Here is a 24915-nt window from a genome sequence, read left to right on the forward strand (position 1 = left end):
CTACTACTACTACTACTACACACACACACACACAAACAAAGAAAGGGACCAGAACTAAACTAAAAGGCCCAAACCAGAAGCGAAGCAAGCAGACAGGACTTGAGAGCGAAACGTAGTCCATACGCTAATCACAAGAGGCCACATGCACACCATACAAAGCAAACGCGTTGGTTACTGATTGTGAGCACGCCCACAGGAGATATATCGTACCAACTTGTGTACATCAAACACGGAGAGCAAACACCATAGGAGTACATGAGCTGTGGAACACGAAGCTTCTCAAACACATACATACATACATACGGATACAAATTGAATCATCCCAACGAGTTAACCTCCAGAGGGGATAGGTTATGTGCAACGAGCACGTGACTCCAACTAATCAGTATCAACAACGCTTCCGCGTCCCTCCAGATGCTAGTGCACATGGATTCAGAAGCAAAATGAACTATGAACGAATATTTAGAAACACATGTACATATATATTACGCCAAACAGTAGACGAGGTGAGTCACACGGACACGGCCATGGTCATTCGTTTCTGATTCACGTATATACATACATATGGTACATTAATGTATGACTATTACTATGCAAAACTATGCTATGCAAAAGTGCATACATACGAGATAAGAGACGATGACGGATCGGTGTAGTTAAAAGGGAGGCAGATAATTGGTTATGTGACTGATTAAAATTGACATTTGCCACACAACACACACATATGTACATGTTTTGCCAGTAAAAACTTTTGGGAACAATAGTGCGATAAGCGTGTTCAGAGAGCTATCGTGAAAGTGGGTTAGGCAAAATGTGCGTGATAAGAGTTTGTGAAAATGATACTGAAAAAAAAATGCGGGCGATGTACCAGCAAACTCTTTGTACCATTTAAAAAAAAAATTGCGCCAAAAATAATAACGATTGCAAAATGCTATGGGCTCGTACACGAGCTTGTTGAAATAATTTTTTAAAAAATCATAGACCGTACATACGAGAATTTGGGTAATTGACCAACGCGTCAAATATTACGATCGTACAAAAATGCGGTTGTAACGGAATCGTAGAAATGTAAATTGAAGATTAAATCAAAAGTTGAAATGAGAAACTTCGATAGTAGGCAAAATGTTTGTAATTTAAAAAAAATTACAAGGCATATTTTTTTTAAATGGGATTCAATTGACAAAATAAAGGCTATTTATCAAGTTAAAAAACAAACCGGCGTTACGTTGTATAAAATATTAAGCCGGCGTTTTTTTTGTCCATCAAAAGATTCCATTGAACTTGAAATGTTGTATTTATATATGAATAGATAAAATTCTAACTGAAAACATACACAGAGTGCGATAAGAAATTCGCATATTACCAAATTAAAAACTCTCGAAATTTCCAGCAGATGTTTTTAGATTGGAGCACGTATGCAAAAACTACAAGCAATTGAAAAACTTCGACTAAAATAGCCGAAGAATATCTCAAAGCTATTTTTTTTTTTAACTATTTTGATAATTCGCGATTAAATTCGAAATGATACACATGACTGTGATTATCTTTGCCCAAAAATGCGAACACGTAAACAATCTTTTTAACTCGACAATTGCGATATAATATTATTCTTATGATAAAATTGGAGAACCGCAGACAAAGTTTGAGTGATTCATATTTATGATAGGTGGTCTCGAGTGGTTTTTGTTGATAATTGCATCAAAACGCAATGATAAGCGATCGAATAAAAAAAAAATAAACATTAGACAGATCAATTGAACGAAAACGAAATCTAGGATACACCTACGTGACTATGCAAGGTTTAGGATAAATTTTTGGCAGGGTTGGGGCTCGTTTTGCTAGGTAGATTAGATATGTGTATGTATATTTTTATTCACAGTAAATTGAATGAAAAAAATATACCTGAAGTTACAGATAGGAACTATAATTTCGTCCTAATGTTTTGGTAAAAGTAAATCATATGTCTATTTTAAATGGAAAGCACTGTCCTGTTTCAAACCTCCCCACCCCTGAGATATGTAAGAATTGGGGGGGGGGGGGGATGTCTCGAGCGATAAAAAAAACCTTTCCGGAATGTGAATATCATTTTTATTTTACTTAATTAGAACTGTATACTAAAATAACGTGAAATTTTGTAAACAAAAGGAATGGGAATTTTTCCAAAAACAACACTAAACAGATACCGAATTCAATTGTAATTTTCGTTTTTAATTTGTAATAAAATTTTAACTTCATATATACATATAGTTTGAAATTATGAGCACTAAGCTAATAGGGAGTACTATAAAATGTTGTTTTTTTAATCATTACTATGGGTTTTGCAACCAATTCACTTTTTATTCCTTTGATAATGTATCTATCGTACATATATAATTTTATTTTATATAAAAAATAGCACTTTTTAAAATATTTTTTTTTAGTATACATATAACTATTTTTTTATAATTAAATAAAACGTAATATAATAAAAAAAAAACTATAATTTTTTTTAAACGTTCAGCATTTATTTATTAATCTGAATTATTATTTTAATTACTCATATGAATCTTATTAGTCTGAAATATTATATCTCTAGACAATATAAAATATTTCACTGAAATGTTGTAATTATTAACGCTTTTCTATGAATTTGCGTTATCGCTTGAAAAACCAATTATTCTCAGGTTATTGTTGTATAAAAAGGTTAAAACCATGAAATCGGTGATTGATACTACATAAGTAGGTTATAAATCAAAGTTTTTAGTTTGAACGTTCTCACAATCAAAACACTTTAACTGTTGATACTTCTTCTATAATCAGATTATCTTTGAGCTATAAAATTCTCAACTAAATTTATTCAAAATATGATGTTTACACTCCATGCACACGACACATTGTCGTCTGACATATTTATTATTTCATACAATTTTTAGGTAAGAATTTACACATTTTTTGAATATCAGCAATCGAACTATAATAGTATAAAGCAATTTGATCGAGTTGTATTTGATTATTAAGTAATACAATATGTGGATAGTTCTGTTTGATGAAATCTACAAAACATATTGGCAAATTAGTAAAAAATATTGTCTTTGTTTACCAGGAACAAATGCATCTGCTGGAGGACTTTTACATGACTTTTTTCTTCTATGAACAGTGTGATCCGGCGATAAACGCAATATTGAATGTTAAAACTTTAAAATGGTTGATAATTAATCGATAAGAATAATTTTGACCAATTTTGTGTAGAATTTTATAAGAGCATTAAAGAAAATTAATTCTTTGTTAGTTTTTTTTAACAATAGAAGTATTTAGAAAAAACTATTGTTTTTGATAATGTTCTGGTTTTCAATTTGAAAAAAAAAAGGTCACTTAAACGTATGTATATGTGATATAATATATACACATTTCAGTATGAAAAAGGTATTCGACATCAGACACAAATCACATGCATAAAATATAGTGAAAAAGAAAAAGTTATAGGCATTTAAGCATTTAAAATCTGAAAAAACGAAAGGGTGGCGCGGCAAGGAAATATTTATCAGGCTACTTTCCATAAAACGTCAGGATGGTCAAAATTGTAGCATTTTCAAACGTGTGTATTACGATTATTTTTCACCATCGTACAGGCGAAAATTTGATTTGAATATCAATTGTTGACCAAACCGCACAAAATGGCAAAGTTTCAAAACGACCGAAAGAATGTAGGGTATAACACAATATGTTGTCAGACCGAGGTGAAATATAGAAGAGCCTTGTAAAAAAAATGAAGAGCACCCATGTATAAGGGGGCGAAAAAAATAGTGGAAGAAAAATTGAACAAGCGTAAACAGTCACTTCCGATTGACAGATGTTTACCAAATTTTATATACATATAACTTAGTATTACGCTTATATTTTTAGATATGACATTTCAGTTCAATAAACTAAAAGGTTTCTAAGCCATAAAAAAAACTACAACCGGTTGAGATGAAAATATTGAGGTATAAAATTTATAATTTCGATTATATATTTCTAAAAAAAGATCGGTTAGCGGTATGGGAGATAGTTGGATTCAAAAACTTAAAAAAAAAGAGGACAACTATAAGGGGTGGGACCATTTCCGGTCAACTTAAAAAATTGAAAAAAAAATTACGTCGTATCGATAAGAATTTCAGTAACTGATACCAAGTTTCAGTTAGATAGGACGAATGGTGTTCAAAAAATCCCTAAAGTACACAGACACACACCTCTTTTTTTACTAGCCTTTTTTCTTACTTCACTAACGATTTTGTCTAGACCATGAAAAAAAGTGATCAATTCTGAGTTCGAATTTTCGCATGATCACAAAACTTTATCTATTGTTACTACATACATACGTAGATAAAGCAAAAAAATCGGTTAACGGTTTGGGAGATACATAATTGAATTCAAAAACTTAAAAAAAAGAGGATACCTATAAGGGAAGGTACCATTTCCGGTCAACTTAAAAAAATGAAAAAAAATTACGTCGTATCGATAAAAATTTCAGTAACCGATAGGACGAATGGTGAAAAATTCCTAAAATACACAGACACACCTTTTTTTTTACTAGCCTTTTTTCTTACTCCACCAACGATTTTTTTTAGACCATGAAAAGTGATCAATTCTGAGTTCGAATTTTCGCATGATCACAAAACTTCATATATTGTTATTACATACATATGTAGATAAAGCAAAAAATTCGGTTAGTGGTTTGGGAAATAATTGAATTCAAAAACATAAAAAAAGAGGACACCAATAAGGGAAGGTACCAATTCCGGTTAACTTAAAAAATTGAAAAAAAAAATTACGTCGTATCGATAAAAATTTCAGTAACCGATATTAAGTTTCAGTTAGATAGGACGAATGGTGTTCAAAAAAATCCCTAAAATACATAGACACACACCGTTTTTTACTAGCCTTTTTTCTTACTTCACCAACGACTTATTCTAGACCATGAAAAGTAATCAATTCTGAGTTCGAATTTTCGCATGATCACAAAACTTCATCTATTGTTACTACATACATATGTAGATAAAGCAAAAAATTCGGTTAGCTGTTTGGGAGATACATAATTGAATTCAAAAACTTAAAAAAAAAAAAAAAGAGGACACCTATAAGGGAAGGTACCATTTCCGGTCAACTTAAAAAAAATGAAAAAAAAATACGTCGTATCGATAAGAATTTCAGTAACCGATACTAAGTTTCAGTTCGATAGGACGAATGGTGTTCAAAAAATCCCTAAAATACACAGACACGCCGTTTTTTACTAGCCTTTTTTCGTACTTCACCAACGGTTTTTTCTAGACCATGAAAAGTGATCAATTCTGAGTTCGAATTTTCGCATGATCACAAAACTTTTACTACATACATAAGTAAATAAAGCAAAAAATTCGGTTAGCGGTTTGGGAGATAATTGAATTCAAAAATTTAAAAAAAACAAAAGAACACCTATAAAAGAAGGTACCATTTTCGGTCAAACTAAACATTTAAAAAAAAATACAGTCTCAGCTCGATAGGACTAACGTGTTCAAAAATACACATACACACATCACGAAAACATTTCGAATTATTGTTACTACATACAAAGTAAAATGAAAAAAAAAAACAATTGATACAAGTTGCAGCTGAAGAACCGACCGGTCCGGTCACACACGGACAGAGAGGAGTGTCGTCAGATCCAGAGTGGCGACTCTGACACGAGTTATATATAGTCAGAGAGATATACAATGTGTTATTGTTTACGAAGAATACAATACTCACAGAGGCATGTGGTTCTGATAGGGGTTGTTGTAGACGAGAGGCTCGTCGTCGCTTTCAGCACCGGAAGAAGACTCGGTGGCGTCGGAGTCGAGCCGCCTCTCGACCAGCGTGAGGTGAGTGCGAAGGGCGCCGGCCGCGGCTGACAGACCGGCTGCCGAAGGACACAGAGCCACCTCCACGGGGGCGCTCTGGAGTTGTGGCTGGACTTCTTGGGACTTCCTGGGCAGAGCCACGGCGGCTCGCAGCCGGTCGACGAGGGCGCGCACGCCGGCTCGGGTGGGCGGCCGAGTGCGGAGAGCGCGCCAAAACGCCCCTGACGCTTCCTCAGAGGCGTGCCGGCCCGTCGCTCGAGCCTGCTGCAGCCGCAGACGACGCCTCAGCGTCTCGATGCGTCGCTCCAGACGAACCTGAGCCGCAGAGCACCTGAGGGTCTGCTCCTCGACGCTATCCACGGGCACCTCGTCCGCCGGCATCTCCAGCAGCTCGGCCACCAGCGGGTACATGCCGTCGGGGTCGGGGTCGGGGTCGGGGTCCGGGTCCGGGTCGTGCTCCGGCTCGGGCTCCGGCTCCAGGGTTTTGATGGCTCTGAGCAGGTCGGCGCCGGCGGAGGCTCCGAGCTCGCCGAGGAGGCGCTCCACCTCGTGAGGGTCCATCTTGGCCGCGTCCACGAGGTAGGCCGGGTCGCGGTCCGGCTCCGAGAGCGCCGGGGCCATGGCGTCAGGCCGCTCGCCGAAGCCCCCGGCCCCTCGCCCTCCCCGCCATCGAGGGGGAGAGGAGTGCGGCGCGCGGAGATCGATGAGGTGGTGTGGGTGAGTGGTTTGGTGCGCACGCGCGTTGCGGCCACGCCTATGCGCGCGTTCACGTTCGGCGTGCTGCTGCGTGTTGCGTGGTGCGTGCGTCTCGCGGCGTGCGGCGTCTGGCCGAGGAGCGGCAAAATGGCGACCACGTCACCGTCGCGGCCGCCGCACCGGGACGCGCATGCGCAATGGCGCCAACTGCCGAACGCCGAACGCCGAACGCCGATCGGCGATCGTCGAGGCTCGCGCCGCCGGCTCTCGGCGGTCGTCGGTGGAAGTGCGCAATTCGCCCGTCGCCGACGTTCGCAGCGTGTGCCCCTTCCATGCCCGGCTTTTTCGCTCTTTCGGTTTCGTTTGTTATGTAATCGTGTGCGTTGCCGCGACGACGGTGGGTTGGTATCAATGGTTTGTTTCACCTATTTGTGTCTTTTCGGTGTTGATGGATTCGAATGTGTTTTAAATATTTAAGCCCACTTTCAAGGTCAATCAAGTCGAACAATAAAAGCCGTCTATATTTTATTACATAGAACACTAGTTGTTTTACCCGGCTTCGCTCAGTGTTTGTAATATACACAGCTTAAACATTGCGAATAAATTGTAAATATTCATTTGTTTTTATATTTAACTTATTTGAATCGAAAAAAAAAATGAAATCGTTGTTATAGACACTTTGATTTGTTTTCGATGTTACCAACCAACGTTACATAATTAAAAAGTCTCTTTCGGAATTATTTATTTATTTTATTTTATTTCATACCAGGAAGGCATTACAGGTAAACCCCAATGCGCCTTCCTGGCCAAATTACAAACAATACAGCATTTTTTATTATATACATAAGTCGCTAAATTACGAGACACTGACAAACTCGACAATTAACGAGACATCTATGAATTGTACATTCATTTTTATTGTAATATTTACATTAATCATACTCAAATAGTGGTGACATAGTGGGTAGGAAGGATTTTTAGCCAATTTTTTAATCGGGAATCGTTTCAACAATGAAATCAGAGAAAATTGGCAAACTCTGATAGGAAACGATCAACCAGGAGTCACAAATCCTGGTCTGACCAGCAGCATTACAGATATACTCAGAAAAATTCTTTTTCAATCGAGGTCAGCTCAAGGGATCGAACTCGGCGCCTCTCAGTGTTAAGCAGAAGCTTAACGACCGAGCCACGCTGCTGGCTATATTATATATTAGACTAGTTGTTTTACCCGGCTTCGCTCAGTGTTTGTAATATACACAGCTTAAAAATGGCGAATCTAATAATAAATATTCATTTGTTTTTTTATTTAATTAATTTGAATCGAAAAAAAAATATCAACGAAACCATATCGAATCGTCGTCATAGAAACTTTGATTTGTTTTCGATGTTACAACCAACGTTACATAATTAAAAAGTCTCTTTCAAAATGATATATTAGACTAGTCGTTTTACCCGGCTTCGCTCAGTATTTGTAATATAAACAGCGTAAACATGGCGAATCCATTAGTAAATATTCATTTGTTTTTTTTTATTAAATTTATTTAAATTGAAAAAAAAATCTACTCGTCGTCAATTTTGAAATTCCCAACCAACAATACTTGCATATAAAGTCTTTTTCGAAATTATATACTAGATGAACACTCGCCTTTTAAAGATCGCTCCAAAGCGACAAGTGCACTTAAACTAGGGTCACCATCCGTGACCCGAGTCGATCGTTTCCTATGAGAGTTTGCCAATTTATCTGACGTCATTGTTGATACGGTTCCATACAATTTGGCAACCCGTTCTCGTTTGTCACCATTGTTTGAATATAATTGCAAATTTAAAATAATATTCTAATTTACATAATGCATAGGTGTCGTCTAGGGGCAAAATCCGTAATGTCACCATGGTAAATATGAAAATTTTAAATCATTATAAAAATAAATAAAATAAGGATTTTATTGAGAGTTCGTAGAAAATTTTCAAAAATCGTTACGAACTTAAATCGCTTTAAGATTGAAAAAACTGTATATCTGTACATTGGAGATGAGAAGATTGAGAGGCAATCTAATGGAAGTTTGCAAAATTATAAATAACCACTACAATTGCCCCCCCACGTTTAACAAATTATTTTTTTCATATAAAGCAGTTAAAATTTACATGATTTTTTTAGTTATTTTTTGGATTTTTTTCTTATTGTATTTTATTTCCTATAATTTAAATTTATTTTGTTTTTATCTTATTTTTAATTGCAAAATATTTTTTCTAAGAATTAGGAGGGAGGATTTTAATTTAACGGGGGACTCTAAAAACATTAATAGATATTGTATAAAATATTAGTAGATCTATTTTTAAGATAAAGATAACACAAATAAAATAGTATATGAAAAAATTTCGAATATCGGTTAGTGGTCACCAGAAATTGATAAAATAGTTGCATTACTTGCGGCTAATTACGCTCTTCGCCACCATTGGTTTTATCGAAAATAATGAAACTACATATTGAATCCATGCCAAACTACTCTATTCGAGTGAAACCGATTTTTTTTAAGAAAATGTTTAAATGTCAGCGAAATTAAAAAAAAAAAGAGAACAATCAGAGAATATTCGAAAAAGAATCGTATTCAAAAAGAGAGTATATTCTCTTTAAAAGAGGATATATGTACGTATACCCTACTTGTATGTATGTAAGTATTATACATACGCCCACTTAAGAGGTCAATGAAGTCAACCAATAAAGCCCTCTACATGAGGCCACCCCCCCCCCCCCAACGAATACATTCTGAGAAACCCTTTCATCAGAGAACGAGCAATAGCACTAGAACAACCGCACATCACTGTTCTATTAAAAAAGGAAACACCGCAGTGTAACTATTATATAAAAACATAAGTATTATAAAAAAATATTATTTTGCTTCACCACCAATAAAACTATGAATCAAAAATAAAACCGTTTGATTTATTTTTTGATTAATCAAAAAAATAAAACCATGCCTATGGTGGATATCCATAGAATATTAAAAAATAGTTTCTCTAATGCTATAATTGAGGAAGGGAGAAGTCTAATACGTTTGAATGGACAAGGCGCTGGGGTCCAGCCCTCTTAACGAAGTGACAATTTGATTAAATTGGGTTTTAGCGTTCTTTATTTTAACATGGTTTTCAGTTGATAATGTTCAAAAAAATTATTCGATTTTCTCGATGATTCTCTCGACGAGTGCGTCTAACGATATTGGCAAAATGTGGATAGTTACTAAATCCAGATAGTCTGTCTCCTGTTGGAGTTGGCCAATTCTTATTTACTTACTTAACTGCCTGAATTTACATACATATGCTTGCGGTTTGTAATTAATTTAAATGTTCGACCAGAATCAATTATTATATTTTCATAAATTGTTTACAAAATATTCAAATGCCTAATACTGATAAGTTCAGGTTCAAAATAAATATTTTGTAATTTGGCAATATATTCAAAAATTTGCCTGTTTCTTTGGTGAAACCTTAATTTATTTTCAACGCTATGATATCAGCATAATGAAAGATGAAGAGAAGCAAAATTCGAATAAATAAACGTGTAATGTAAGAAGTGAAACATAAAATAGGCTTGTAAAAACCCAGATATTTTAGATATTTTGAAAATCCAGACAGACTGAGATTTAAGGCCTTGATAAAAAAAGGAAATGTCCAGGGAAGAGAGGACGTATGGTAACCCTACTCCAAGACATTGCTGGTTGTGACATTTAGACACCCCACCCCCATCCCCAGATTTCATTCCCTTGAAACATAACACTGTTGCAAAATCTAGGAAATATCAATTTATATTATCAAATGTAACACTAGACTTATTTTAAATGTATCAACTCAAGGGACGATGTTTGAAAGTCCCTATGGAACATGAAATTATGTTTCTTCTTATAAATTTACTTCTCATCAGAAATCTACCCCACAGCAAGAAAGAGTATTATATATAATTTATATATTCAAATTATATGGATATATTCAAAGCTTTCCAAACACTCCATTTCTTTATCTAAATTTTAATTGTGTATCATTTTCATTTTAGATGTCTACCAAAAAGCGAAAATCTACTAAATATATAAATCCAAAATCAAAAAGAGTTAAATTATTAAGGGCAACTGAGACACCTCAACAGCGTGAAGTCCGACTTGAACTTCTACGAATAAGGAAAGCCGAGTCTAGGGCGGCTGAAACAACAGCACAACGTCAAGCTCGACTTGAACAGCAACGAATAAGACAAGCTGAATCTAGGGCTGCGGAAACAACCGAGCAACGTCAAGCTCGACTAGAAAAACAACAAATAAGACAAGCTGATTCTAGGGCTGTAGAAACAATTGAGCAGCGTGAAGTCCGACTTCAACAACAACGAATAAGGCAAGCCGAGGCTAGGGCTGCGGAAACATTAGAGCAACGTCAAATCCGACTAGAACAACAGCAAATAAGGCAGGCTGATTCTAGGGCTGTGGAAACAACGGGGCAGCGTGAAGCTCGACTTCAACAACAACGAATAAGGCAAGCTGAGTCTAGGGTTGCTGAAACAATTGAGCAACATCAAACCCGACTAGAAAAACAGCAAGCTAATTCTAGGACCACGAAAACAATTGAGCAGCATCAAGTCCAAATTTCACAACAACAAATAAGACAATGTGAATTGAGGCTGCATAAACAACTGAGTAGCTTCTTGAAATCGGCTGTATGCAGTATTTCTAATCAAAGCGATAGTCCCAATTTAGATAGTTATATTTTAAATTAAACCAAATATATAATGTATATTGCAAGGCGTGCAAACAGACAATAATAAAAAATTCTTAAGTTTGAATAAAATAATGATTCGAACTATAAATATTTACATTTAAATTGTCTTTACATGTAAGTTCACACGGTACTTGTAAAAATTAGCTTCAGATGTATTTTTGTATAACATTTCCAAAATCGACATACTATGGAGAAAATTAAAATATGCCGCGGAAGTTTAAAATTGACGATTTTGATAAACCTGATTGAATTTTAGGTCTTTCTTGCAAACGCAAATAATATATTACCGTACTGTTGATATAATCAGTATACATACTATAAATAAAACAAACCAGTCTAATACTATTCATTGATTCTGTAGCAGAGTAAATTATACAGCCATCAATTTATGAAATCCAGGTAAATGAACAAATAATTCAACTACAAAACATTAGCTTATCAATGATAGATAAATATTATGAGTCAATTTTTGAAATAAATTATGACTGGAAAATTCCATTCATCATTCCAATTGAAGAGAAGGATGTAAAATTGTATTTAAAATATTACTTCTAATTGAATTTCATAGTACATTTAACTGATGAGAGACCATGTTCATTTCTTCACTAACAATGTATTAGAGATTAAATAAAGAGTATATGGAGTACAAAACCAAGTGCATTGGCGTTATGTATAATGTATACACTTTGATGATTTGACAAATTTAGAATAAACACTGTACCAGTGTACTGAATATTCTTATGTAATATAATGAAAAAATAATTCAGGCGATTTTCAACATTCCTGCTGATTTCGGTAATAATGTGAAATATAGTCATGTAAAATTCTTTGAATGGGTTAAAGATGCATACTTTTATAGAAGTAGGTAAATGACAGTCTAAGGTTAGTATTGACAAATTTACATATTTATATGGCTATAAAACCCACGAGAAATGATAAACATATTTAAAAAATTAGAAATCAAGTTATACGTGATCATGCGTTATTTAGTATTACGAGACAGTACAATACCTGCGAGAAAGAAAGAGTTGTCAGAAGTAGATGACAAGTTACAAGCAATGATGAATGAGTTGGCGACATAGTTGGGTTGCTGATGAAAACTAAAGCTGCGCCATCCAAGTGTCTTCCCGAATGAATAAGCGATTGAGTTTTCATGATCTCTCCCCGTTTTGGAAACCACCACTATTACGGATGCAAATTTTTCCGTTTGAAGGGAAACGCAGTTGCGACTCCCAGTGCGCTCGCGACGAAGAAGAAGTCACATATTTTCGTTGTCAACGTACTCAATTCGAAACTCCTCATTTTAATTATACATTATGTAATATGTATATCCAAAACTCCTTATTTAATTTGATTAATTTTTATTAAACGTTAAATTTACTTTGAACTATGGTAAAGGTTGAAATTATTTTAATCAAAATCAAAAAAATCAGTTCTCTTTTATATACCTCATTTTTTCATACTCAATAGTGGACTTCAATTTCAAATATTCTATTATGAACAATTTCAAATATTCTATTATGCTGTGAAGTGTTCTTGGGAAAGATTTTGTCTTCATTGGTTTCTCTTTTGGGTTTTCTGGGGGGAAGGAGGGTGGGGGAATAAAATGTTGAAATTAATAATGATTTTGGTGGGTAGTTGGATTTTTAATTGTACCTGCCAATTATATAATGTACCGTTTCAAAAAATTTTAAATCAGGAAAAATAGGAAAACTGACAGGAGATGGCTGATGTAAAATTTTATACGTATGTGTGTATAGAATATTTTTATATATCCAGATCTTTTTATCTTGTTAAAAGCGATAAGTCATATTTTACGAATAAATTTCTCAATTTCGATTGACTTCGTCAACTGTATAATACATATTTAACCAGTGAGCTCTTGAATAATATTTCACTTTATCGGTAATAGGGGGAATCCATAGTATGTAATTGGGCTCTTAAATTTAGAGTTTTTGCTTTTACACTGAAAATTTGGGTAAATCTTACAATAAATTAGTTGCTTTTATTTTATGTATGTATGTACATATATCGTTTTGGAAGTCAAGTAAATTTCGGATGTAAACCCAACTCTTGACTCTCTGTAAACGCTGTAACAAAACACCTAATTCGCATTTAAACATTAATTTTTGTATTTTTCGAACTATTCAAAATCGAACATCAAAGTTTATAAAGAAAATTTGATTGAAGAGTGAAAACTTAACTAATGCGCACGATAAAAAATTTGATTTACCAAATAATAGAAATCTATATTCATTTTAAAAATTGTTACAGCGTTTTAAAAGAATTGGAGTGATTTTTTTTAACTCTACCATTCAGTTAATTAAAGAATATATAAATTTATCTATCAGACGTCAATGCTCGAAATTCCATAGTGTTCACACTAAAACTTTTATTTCGAATTACGAATGAAAATTTTCGAATAATGTGAGTAGTGTACTTGCATAAAATACAATTTCAATATTTAAATTTTTTTTTCAGGTATCATTTAGGATTGAAAAAAATAAAAACAAATTATAAAATATGATAAAAAATATTTAATATGCATATACATTTATGGAAAAACTTTCGTTAAATACATTCGGTGTATACAAAAATTAGGATAAATAAAAAAGCAGGTATTTAAAAACAACTTGGTGTTGAAAATTAACAATTCCAAATATCACATGTTTAAAACTATGTAAATAAAAGTATTAAATGTTATGTACACAGTATAAAAGTATGTAGTTACTTTTTGGAATTCAAAATGGTACAATGCGAAAATGAAAAGTATAATTTAGTAATAAATAAATTTATTTCATTAGACACAATTGTATGTTGTTATACACGGACTCAACTGAGAACATAGTTTCATGTGCACCGGATTCTGAAAAAGCAGTTTAGCGTGTTAAATTCAAACGATGTATTATACTTAAAATTAGCGTTATTACATATTTAATTGTTAGTAACTAAGACATTGCTCTTCGTTGTGCTTTTCTGTTCCGTTTTTCGATCTTGTGGCATTTCACTTGGTACTCCAATGCGAATGTCATGTTTTTCTTTGTAGTCATTAATCTCCGTGCCCTTCTTGGCAAGTTGGTCTGCTAGCGAAGTTATGACTTTACTGATCAGATCCTTATTTGTTACCAGAACGGGTAACACTTCCTTGACAGTCTTTTCAAACAACACTCCGCCAATCATTTGAAAACATTTTTTATTCTCATCGACGACTTTTAAAGTATCTATGACGATTCTGAAAATTAAAACATATTTAAAATAAAAGTGCAGTGGTAAGTACATAAAAATATTTTCAGAGTTTACAAAGGCGGCGCTTTTGGCAGTAGACTTTCTCTAAGAATTTGAACATTGAAGGAAATCTCAAATAAGAACATTCAACTTCTATTATGAATTACTCAAATAGCTCATTGATGCAATTTTTCACATAATTTTACTTTAGCTACTGACACACAGCGAGAGCTGGCCCTGCCTTTTCTACATATGTACATATAACCTGACGCTGCTACATGTGTCAATCACGTCAGTCGATGTGGTTATATGTAACCATATTCATACATGTGCTGGTAAATATGGAAGTGACAGTCATTAGTGACTTTGCCAATGTTAGGCAATTTCCATACAAAAAATAGTAATTTCATAAGCACAAATTAGAATTGAAAGTAGAGTGGAGATAGTAACCTCAGATGGTCACTGTCAGTGCTCAGGATCGGAAATGTAATAAGTTTTTTCGAATGAGTAGATTTAATATGAGAAGCACACTAGTATGAAAAGGGGTCGAGTGGGAATTGGCAAGTAGTTTTAGTACGTATGTTCGTTGAGCTCTTGTTCGAGTTCAGATAGTTTGTTGGCGAGCGCGCGTTGTTCAGCTCGCAGCGCCTGAAAGCCATCGAGGGTTCTGGCAGCCGCAGACGAATTGGGGCCCGTACCGGCACCGGCACCGGCACCGGCGCCACTCGCGCGACTCGCCACAGCAGTCGCCATCTCTATAGCTATCGCTGTCGTTGTAAGTGGTCACACTCGACACTGACTCTCGGTTCACATAACCTATACACCTCCCACCACCACTAAACACCTAACGTGAAACATTTACGACCATATCCGAGTGCACATAAACGCGACGTGACTCATTCAAATTTTATTTTATTCAATTATTGTAGTATTCCCCCCACTTTTAGCCGTTCTAATGGTTACTAATAATTAAGGATAGGCGCTCGAGTGCTATTTCCCAGGAAAGAGGGGTTGCCTATAGTCAATTTCTATTCTCCTACAAAGCTAGAGAGTAAAAAAAAGATGTTGCAAATAGAAATTGACAATGAGCAACCCCTCTTTCCTGGGAAATAGCACTCGAGCGCCTATCCTTATGAATAATGGACCAGGATTGGAGGAAGCTGGAAACGGGTTCGGAGACTCGCTTATTAAACATTCTCATCCATTATTTTTATTTTATTACTTTATCTATGTACGTAGTAACAATATATGAAGTTTTGTGATCATGCGAAAATTCGAACTCGAGATTTTGACTGATTCGAACTCGGAATCGATTACTGATCACGTTTTCATGATCTAGAAAAAAATGTGTGTGTGTCTGTGTATTTTGGGGATTTTTTGAACACCGCTAATCCTATCGAACCGAAACTTAGTATCGGTTACTGAAATTCTTATCGACACGACGTAAATTTTTTTCAAATTTTTAAGTTGACCGGAAATGGTACCTCCCCTTATAGGTGTCCTCTTTTTTTTAAGTTTTTGAATTCGATTATCTCCCAAACCGCTAACTTAATCGGATTAAATCTTTTTTACAGGTAATAGAAATAATAATTTTTATAACCTTATATTTTTATTTTATTTTTACATATATATCAGGAAGGCCTTACAGGTAAATACCAACGCGCCTTCCTGGCCAATTACAAATTACAATTACAATTACAAATGCAGCATTTTTATTACAAGTCGTTGAATTACGAGACACTGAAAAGCTCGCAAATTAACGAGAAATCTATGAATTGTATATATATATTTTATTTTACATCAATCATACTTCTAATAGTGGTGACATAGTAGGTAGGAAGGATTTTTAGCCAATTTTTTTTCCCGGGAACCGTTTCAACAATGAAATCAGAGAAAATTGGCAAACTCTGATAGGAAACGATCAACCTGGAGTCACAAATCCAGGTCTGACCAACAGCATACTCTGAAAAATTCATTTTCATTCGAGGCCGGGGCCCAGGAATCGAACCCGGCGCCTTCTCGACGCTAAGTAGAAGCTTAACTACCGAGCTATGCTGCTGGCTAATTATCTAATTTCAATTCAATAACTTGCCTTTAGAACTCTTTGTTCGGTCCATGCTGGAATTTAACACCATAATTTGGACACCTCGCAAAAATTTACATATTAATTTAATGGAAAAAGTCCACGAAAATTTCTGTCGGTTTCTCTACTTTGAAATGTACTACGGAAATTGGTAAATTAATCGCTACCAGGATAACCGCCGATACGAAAATCGTGTGCGCGGATCTCCTGACGCACAAAAATTCGGCGTACAGAAAATTATGCAAATTATATATTTTTATTATTATTGAAGAGTATTCAAAGGTAAGGGGAGTCAAGTCGATGTACAAGAAAACAATCAGGTAGGTTTCAGATCTTTAATGACAGATCGAGAGCGCCCAATATTTATACTTATCGGGCGCTCTTCGTATATAAATATTCGTGAGATCCTATTGGTCGATGAGTCGTGCGATCCTATTGGCCGTTGTACCCGACTCCTCTATACGTCGACGCCAACGCTAGATCAGGTGATCGGCGCTAGTGAACCATTGATCCACGAGTGCCTCAAAACCTTGTGGAACCTTCAAACAATTCCGTCCAGCCCGTGCCAAAGGAATTTGTCGGCTTTTACTGATTAATAGAAGGAAAAATGGTTAAATATTCATATTTATCCGACTCTAAAATCACAAATTTCTACATGTCGACAGAGGCGTTACCATCGGCGCACGGGTATTTTTTTTAGCACCGTATGGGAAAGGTTAAACTCTATTCTTCCTTTTTCACTCTACTCTCCGGAATTGTTTGTTGCGAGTCAAAAACTTCACGAGTGAGTTCTCTCGATCGTTTCCAGTTGATCTACGTGTTTGTCCTTCGCTGAAAAAAACTTTTCAGTGTTCGTCAAATTTCTAAAATTAATTTCGAAGAAAGATATTGGTCAATATTCAACAGGTTTCGACTATGTTTTTTATAGTGCATAACCTCAAGTGTCAAATGATATTGTCAAATACATAAATATAATGACTAAATTACCCAATTCAGCCCTCAATTTGAAGCAGGTTAGTATTTTACAAAAAATAAATACAATATTCTCAAATAGTTTTAATTATAATATCTATACCATAAGACACATGTACACTTTCAGTTTCTATTGCGAGGGGAAGTAAAAAAACTGTATAGAGACGTATTAAGGACCATACGTCAGGTGCCAGACGAGAGAAATAGAGAAGAATTGCGAGATTGGGCGAGAAGTGATTTTAAAAACAACAAAAACCATACAGATGAAATTGTCATCAAAATGATGATTCAACATGGTCAAAAAGCTTTGAGAGAATTGAAAACTAGCTTAGATCTATCAAAGTAACATACTGTCGTCATTCAAACGGAACAAGTGTAATATACATATATTTATTTATAAAAAAACATGTATATTTAAAATATTACATAAGCGGTATTATTCCCAATGTTACATGAAGATCTAATGAAACATTGAAATTTACAAGTAGCAATATTTGCTAATACAGACATACTATAAAAACTGCCATTTTCGCAGATTACGTTGCGTTTTTTGATTATTGAGGAATGCTTTTAAAGAAGCCAGTTTTAGTAAATATAAAAATTTTTTTTTTATAATAAAATGATTTTCTTTTTAATAAAAAAAATTTATTTTACCCTTTGATTTACAGCTAAAATTGAGTTAAAATACATATTATATATACATGAGAAATTCTTATACAATAACAAATGTTTGTGACTCGGTGGTTTTTCTAATATATCAAATATACAGCAAGAGAACACAGCACTTCATATGTTTTTTGCAATTATTCCAAAATCTATTTACACATATCCTGGAGATTAAGGAATACTGAGTTTTTGCTTTTATATTTTTAATGTTGTAAATTATCTAATTTTAATTATTTAACGTAAATATGTAAATTTTCTAGAAATATAGTGTGTATTAGTTTATGTATACATAATTGTATTGGTAGTATTTTCTTTTTATGAACGTTCATGGTGCAAAATACATAAAACATGTGATTAAGTCATTTTCCTTTTGGTTACATAAATGCAATATGTTGACAATTTAATGTCATATAATTTCATTAAGCAATCTGTTCAGGGTACAATAAATTGATCGTTGCAAATGTACGTTATCTTAAATATATATTATAATTATACAGTAATATTTTTGCACCGCATGAACTTGTGCAAGTTCAAAATAATGCTACATATGTATATAAAATAAATAAATAAAATCATATCAAAACATGAGATATACTAGTAAAACAATGTACACATACATAAGTAAACTACTTACAATTAGTGAAAAATTTGAAGTGAGTCACAGATTATATTTTATGTGCAATCAACACAGAAAATCTTTTCACATATAAATAATACAATTCAGTTTCCTTAAATGATTCCACTCACGTAAAACGTTCCCTCTTATGCAATTTCACACAAGCATCAAATGAAATTTAATGCAGTCAACTACTTTAATGTTTTCATTATAACAGGATATTCATTTCTTCAATATAAAATTAAAAACTGACAATTTAAGTTATCAACAATTTGTTAAGATATCATTTTCATACATATGTTGTGTTATTAATTATTTATGTGAATTTTTATTACAATTCTGAAACATGTGTTAAATATGAGATGCAATCGAAGAGTCTAGAACTGATTGGACTATAAAAATAATGAACCACTGTAGAAACCATCAATCGACACTGATCACACCTCAAATTTATCATGAATTAATAGAAAACATACTGAAGCAGAATTTTATATAGTCAATTTTATAAAATGGTGACTCTAAAACGACAAAATATAGAAATTTCATTGAAAAATACGTTCAAATCATTGCTATCAACCAATATTTTACTTTTATAAACTTGTGAATTTTAGAATTTCAGAATTAAATAGGCCAATCCGCTGGTAAGTGCGACAGTCGGTGAAAAAATATACAGATTTAATCAGAGATTGTAAACTGTTCAAATTATGGCACAAATTTATAACTACCCTGTATTGGAAAATGTAGTAGAAAGATACGATATAATATATAGTCAAGTAAAAAAGTAATGTTTGCATGTATGTATGTAGTTGAGAATTCGTGTATTTTAGTAATAGGCGTCTGCCTTTAACACTACTGACAAAAAGACTAGTACTTTTTATTGCTAATATTAGGTTAATATATAGCTACAAATCATCATAAATATTGTGCAGTATAAATATTAACTCAACAAAACGACGTACAAGTAATTAGCATACGTGTTTTTACATACTTTTAGTAATAATATATATGTATATTTTATAGGGGAATATTTGACAATTTTTATTATATGAAAATAAAAAAATACTTATAATGATTTTAGTGTTGAATACAAAATATTTACTATCGGGTTAATTTTTGGTTGTAGCTTTAGTATAGTTATGTGTAACGTTGGTAGAAACTCTGAATCAGTAAATAGAAAGTTTGGAGTTTCAATCCTAGTAATTGACTCTAACCGTTATCCGGCCGAGTATGCGAAATCTGACACTTAAAACCAGATTTTTTTCGGTTAATATAATCATTTACTAAATATATGTAAGTGTTATGACATGGCATTTACCTTTTTTCTATCTAAACTTCGTCTACACTACATTATTTTCCTATTCCAATGGAAAATCTATCAATCAATACATACATAAGTCGGCACGAGAGCAGCGTATAATTACTTGTTAATTTTTATAATTTTATGGATGTTATTTATGTATATAGAACATTCTCGATTAACTGAAAGTATTTAAAAATATGTTACAATAGATATAATACGACATTTTGTAAGTTTAGAAACGTATTTTAGATTAAACAGATTTTTTTTTTATAATTCCAGTAAATCGAAAATGAGTTGTAATTTATATATGCATTTGTAAAATAATTGTAATTGTGTGTTCGAATTAAAATGTTTTACATTTGGAAACCAATTATAAACAACACAAATATTTTATAATAATGAGTTTCAAATGCAATGTGGAATAGCTGCCACTTGTGCCATCTTTTCGTTCATCATTAATCGAGATTTCCAGACGAGGATCAAATTTTCACATTTTCACAAACCACAGAGTATTCGAAACGCACTATACCGATGAATGCACGTTTAGTAAATTGTCTATTATGAATTATATTAAAAATAAGCACTGTTACGGTAGAAACATAATCACGGCAATGTAAAAAAAAAAGTCATTCACATATAATATGAATAACAAATGCACAATATAGATCACTATGTTTTTACAATCACATTTTTTGTAATACATCAAACGACTAGTCTAAATGTTTTCATCATCGTTTAAACTAATTGCTTCCAAAGCATCGCTCCGAATACTATAACTAGAATAACAGTGCCGATTAGTGTGATACAAAATGACATATTGCGAAGACTATTGTGCTTCATCTTAGATACAAACACGAGGTGAATAAAAGTCTGAATTATGTACTGTCCGTCGAAGACAAAGCATGGAAACACGTTGACGACCGCCAGTCCGATTGAAAACATGATTATGTACTTCATGGCCTTCTCGAATCCTTCTGGAATGCTCGCTGCGAAGAGGTTCGACTTTGGTATGTACTGGGATATGATAACAGTGTGGTGAATGTCGAACGGATGTCCAATATATAATACGTCGGGTTTATTGATCCGCTTAATAACGATAAGACTAGTCGTGTTTTGCAGAATGGGTTTCACACAATGAAAGTCCACCGGACAACTGAACCCTTCTCCTATGAAACATTTCTCAAACTCGCTTTCTAGTATTTTACGAACGGGCAGACACATGTGCTGTGGCAGCTCGACCATGCCATGCGGCGGTTCCAAATATTCAAAGCAAAGATTTTGTCCGTCGATTTTTTCGCAACATTCCAACAGACCGGTGTTTGAATGTTTGGTCTGTACAGATTCGTCGAATTTGTGAACGAAGTCCGTAGAAACGCAGACGCCCCACTGTTGGGATAAAATGTTGATTAGACAATCTTCCCAATCTAATTTGTTCTTAACTGCGCAATCGTTGATGTTTGTTATCGTATCCAAGTAATTCAAGCCTTTGGGTCCGAAGAGCGGCGATTTGGACGATATTTCTATAACTTGCACACCTTGGTTGATCTGGTAAGCGTATCCAAAGAATAAAGGAATGGCGAGGAATAAGAGATAAGCGACTAGTGCCAATACGGTGTTGTGCCAAATTCCAGCTGAATAAACCCTTAATTTTCGCCAAGCATTCAGGGAATGCAATTGTTCCGTACTCATCACTACGAATGCGATAGGAATGATGAAAACGATGTGAAAACCGAAGTTCAATAGTTGGACGTCTTCTCGTACGGCTGCCAGGGCGTGCCCAATTTCGTGAATTACACTGCTCAGTACTAGAGAGAACAGATAAAAACCTAAATCTTCAGCTGGGAGGTTGACGCCGGGAATTGCTGATTCAAGTATAGGACCTTTCCTCACGAACGACTTGCCGTCGTCAGGTGTTAAGTAGTCAGCACCCGATTTGAGAACTATGCCTACGGCGATTGGGAGTAATATAAGTGTAGTGTAACATCCTAGGCTGAACCATTGTTGTAGGAGTCGGGGGGAGCTAGTGCCCCATCGGTAGACAGTTCTGTTAAAAGCTGTCGTATACCAGGACATATGCAGGAAGCCAAACTTCAAGCCGGTTCCTTCGAGCAGAGCTATGTAGGGATAGTGCATACAGCTCTGGAAAGTAAATAGATGCCGGTTGAATGTGTTGTTCAATGAATTTAGAAAGATGAATGAAAATAGGTACGCACCTTGAAGAAGGAATCGAAGAAGAAGATGACTCCATAGATAATGCCGACGATAATGAGTAAGGTGGTGAGATCCATCATGAAAAGCTTTTCAAAGCTGAGCGACAGCACGCCGCCACCATGGCTATCACCCGACTGACAGCTGATTTGGCATCAGCTCACTTTATGTCGACCATACTCAAATGTGATGGAAAATTGGGTACCTCTCTGATGGTTCGGTGATTATCACTAAAATCTTGATCACGGAACATCTGGCACCCAAAAACTCCATCAATCGAAATTTTCACACCTAAAATATTGTACTAACGAGAACTGGAGTGCCAGATATTCCGTATTCGCGATTTTTGAGGCAATGATTGTCGTGCACGCAATCACAATTTGCGCAATAATCCGTTTACCACCTCTCTGATATATGGTTCGGTGATTATTTCGCAAAAAACGATTTAGCACACGTCACTAAAATCTCGATCACGGAACATCTGGCACCCGAAAATGTCGGTAAAGGTCTGTTCATACCTATCCAGCACGACCCGTATCCTGCAGGTGTCATGCAAGTGCGGATAGTATTTATGGAGGATGAACGAATGAGACGACTGGCATGTTAATGCACGTGTTTATTATATGACAGCTAAAGGCAGAGTGAGTAGTGGCTCTCCGAACCCAGCCGGGTTGGTCCCCACTCGCAGGAAGGCAACCAAACTCGACCATGTCGTATAAGCGAGCCGCCACATATTCTTTGGTACATTATATGGACGTATTCATACTACATTCGCGCATGCGCATTTACGCATTCATGCGCGTCCATATACATAGAATGAACTAAATAATACTGTCCGTACTTGCAGGATTCAGGTCTTGCTGGATAGGTATGAACAGACCTTCAATCGGTTACGTCGGTATATCGGTATACAAAAATGAATCACCACTAGGATAACCACCGCTACGAAAATCGCGTGTGCGGGTCTCCCGACGTACAAAATATCGGCGTACAGATAGTTGCGCAAATATAATTGAGCGAATGCTTTCTTTAATTAATAAAAACCTTGTAAAAATAGGTTCATATTAAGGAAATTATCTTTGAGAATTATTATTGTGATTTTGATAGGTAAATATGGGTATCATTAGTCGTTTTGAAGTAGGATAGTGAAAAATTTGGATTTTAGTGGCTATGCGTATAAACAAAGTATTATAATATTATATCGTACGTGTACTGTAAGACAACTATAAGTGCAATTTTGTTGTTTCGAGGAAATCGAGTTTGAAGTTTTGAAATATTTATTGAAAATCTTATTACTGGAGTATGCAATTTTTTTTGTAATAGTGTAAAGATAGGTTGTTTTAAATATTTTTTATTAAAAAAAAACTTCACCAAGCCTTATTTCAGCGCTCGTGGGTTTTTTTTAGAGATGTTGCTTATTTCATCGCTTGTGGTGATTTTACAGATGTCGATTTTGCCCAGCAAAGATATAAAATATATGGGCATTTTTGCGTTCTCAACCCAAAGTTGCTATTTTTGTATTACATGGTGGATGTGTGATACAGTTAGGTGATTATTCCCTACAAAGCACTCGCCCAAAAGTCCCTAAAATCTCTATAACGGAACATCTATACATCGACCACTACAATACTAATGGGAACTCGAGTGCCAAATATTCCGTATTCGCGATTTTCATGGCAAAAATCGTCTTTTGGGTGATCGCAATGTCCGTAATAATCCAATTACCGTGTGCTACATTGATTTCATGTTTTTATTATTCAATATTTATAATACTTACATTTATATCTGCATAGCCACAGTAGTAGTAGTAGTCTAATTATAACTTTGGAAAATAGTAATGGGTTCAAAAATAAACTCACAAATTTTATTTTCAATTTCTTTATTGAAAATTATCACATTTGAAATGAATTTTCACTTTTTTTCAGTTGAAATATTTTTGATTGATTTATTTAATAACTCTGTAAAGGAAGGAATTTTTGAAAACTCTTGGTTTTTGAATAATTCGATAATGTGAATTAGAAAATGTGATAATGCATGTAATATAATATTTACCGTAATCAAGCAAAATTTTATAATTCACATAGTAATGAAATTCATTTCTAAGATCCTAATTTTAACGGAATTCGTATTTAATTCTAAATATTTAACTGCTATAAAGAGTTGTCATGTCTATGAAATTTGGTAAAAATCGTTATATTAAAATTTGCAAGGCCACACTATTTATTTACAAAAAGTTTGTTGTTGTAAGCATTACTAGCACCAAGCAAAAAGGTATTGGGCAATATTTGAAAATCAATTAAAAACTGTTATCTATAAGAAAATGAAGATTAAATTATTGTCATTAAGAAAATAAGTTTCCAGAATCATAATAATTAGAAGAGTGTAATACATATGGTGCTATACGACATTTCACTTTAACAATTATAAGATCAAGGCTTACTCCATGTTTAAGTATATTAGTTATACTCATTTTACATGATATGATTTATCAGATATGAATTAAATACATATATTATATATATGCATATTCAAAGTTTCAAAGTTTATTAAATTCATTTTC

General features: G+C 34.4%; 5 protein-coding genes across 8 annotated transcripts in view; 2 read left to right on the forward strand and 3 right to left on the reverse strand.

Moving 5' to 3' along the window:
* Positions 1–7115, reverse strand: part of nsl1 (non-specific lethal 1) — a 23881-nt gene extending 16766 nt beyond the window's left edge. Inside the window, exon 1 of the mRNA XM_077439056.1 lies at positions 5743–7115. Within this exon, the coding sequence (XP_077295182.1) occupies positions 5743–6455 (713 nt within the window). The 5' untranslated portion in view covers positions 6456–7115. The remainder of the gene's footprint in view (positions 1–5742) is intronic.
* LOC143917475 (uncharacterized) overlaps positions 1–12016 on the forward strand; it is a 21062-nt gene extending 9046 nt beyond the window's left edge. The window contains exons 1-2 of one of the 4 annotated variants that reach the window (XM_077439059.1): positions 6540–6931; positions 10576–12012. In XM_077439059.1, the coding sequence (XP_077295185.1) occupies positions 10576–11283 (708 nt within the window). In that variant the 5' untranslated portion in view covers positions 6540–6931 and the 3' untranslated portion in view covers positions 11284–12012. Of the gene's footprint in view, positions 1–6539; positions 6945–10575 lie in introns of those variants that run through there. The other 3 variants (XM_077439057.1, XM_077439058.1, XM_077439060.1) reach the window with 3 other exon arrangements.
* A 1786-nt stretch (positions 12017–13802) lies between these two features.
* On the reverse strand, positions 13803–15366 carry Pfdn2 (prefoldin 2). The gene is made up of 3 exons (XM_077438380.1): positions 15088–15366; positions 14235–14517; positions 13803–14151 (listed from the first exon to the last, which is right to left on the reverse strand). The coding sequence occupies exons 1-3, from the start codon at positions 15261–15263 to the stop codon at positions 14086–14088; spliced, it is 525 nt and encodes a 174-aa protein (XP_077294506.1). The 5' UTR covers positions 15264–15366; the 3' UTR covers positions 13803–14085.
* A 2138-nt stretch (positions 15367–17504) lies between these two features.
* LOC143917020 (LYR motif-containing protein 2) lies at positions 17505–19395 on the forward strand. Its single transcript, XM_077438382.1, has 3 exons — positions 17505–17606; positions 17693–18153; positions 18234–19395. The coding sequence occupies exons 1-2, from the start codon at positions 17568–17570 to the stop codon at positions 17909–17911; spliced, it is 258 nt and encodes an 85-aa protein (XP_077294508.1). The 5' UTR covers positions 17505–17567; the 3' UTR covers positions 17912–18153; positions 18234–19395.
* A 567-nt stretch (positions 19396–19962) lies between these two features.
* Positions 19963–22491, reverse strand: S2P (membrane-bound transcription factor site-2 protease). Its single transcript, XM_077438381.1, has 2 exons — positions 22361–22491; positions 19963–22286 (listed from the first exon to the last, which is right to left on the reverse strand). Exons 1-2 carry the CDS (start codon positions 22436–22438, stop codon positions 20883–20885), a joined length of 1482 nt encoding a protein of 493 aa, XP_077294507.1. The 5' UTR covers positions 22439–22491; the 3' UTR covers positions 19963–20882.
* Between the last annotated feature and the right edge of the window lie 2424 nt (positions 22492–24915).

This window comes from Arctopsyche grandis, chromosome 9 (assembly GCF_051622035.1).
Source record: "Arctopsyche grandis isolate Sample6627 chromosome 9, ASM5162203v2, whole genome shotgun sequence".
Lineage (NCBI taxonomy): Eukaryota > Metazoa > Arthropoda > Insecta > Trichoptera > Hydropsychidae > Arctopsyche > Arctopsyche grandis.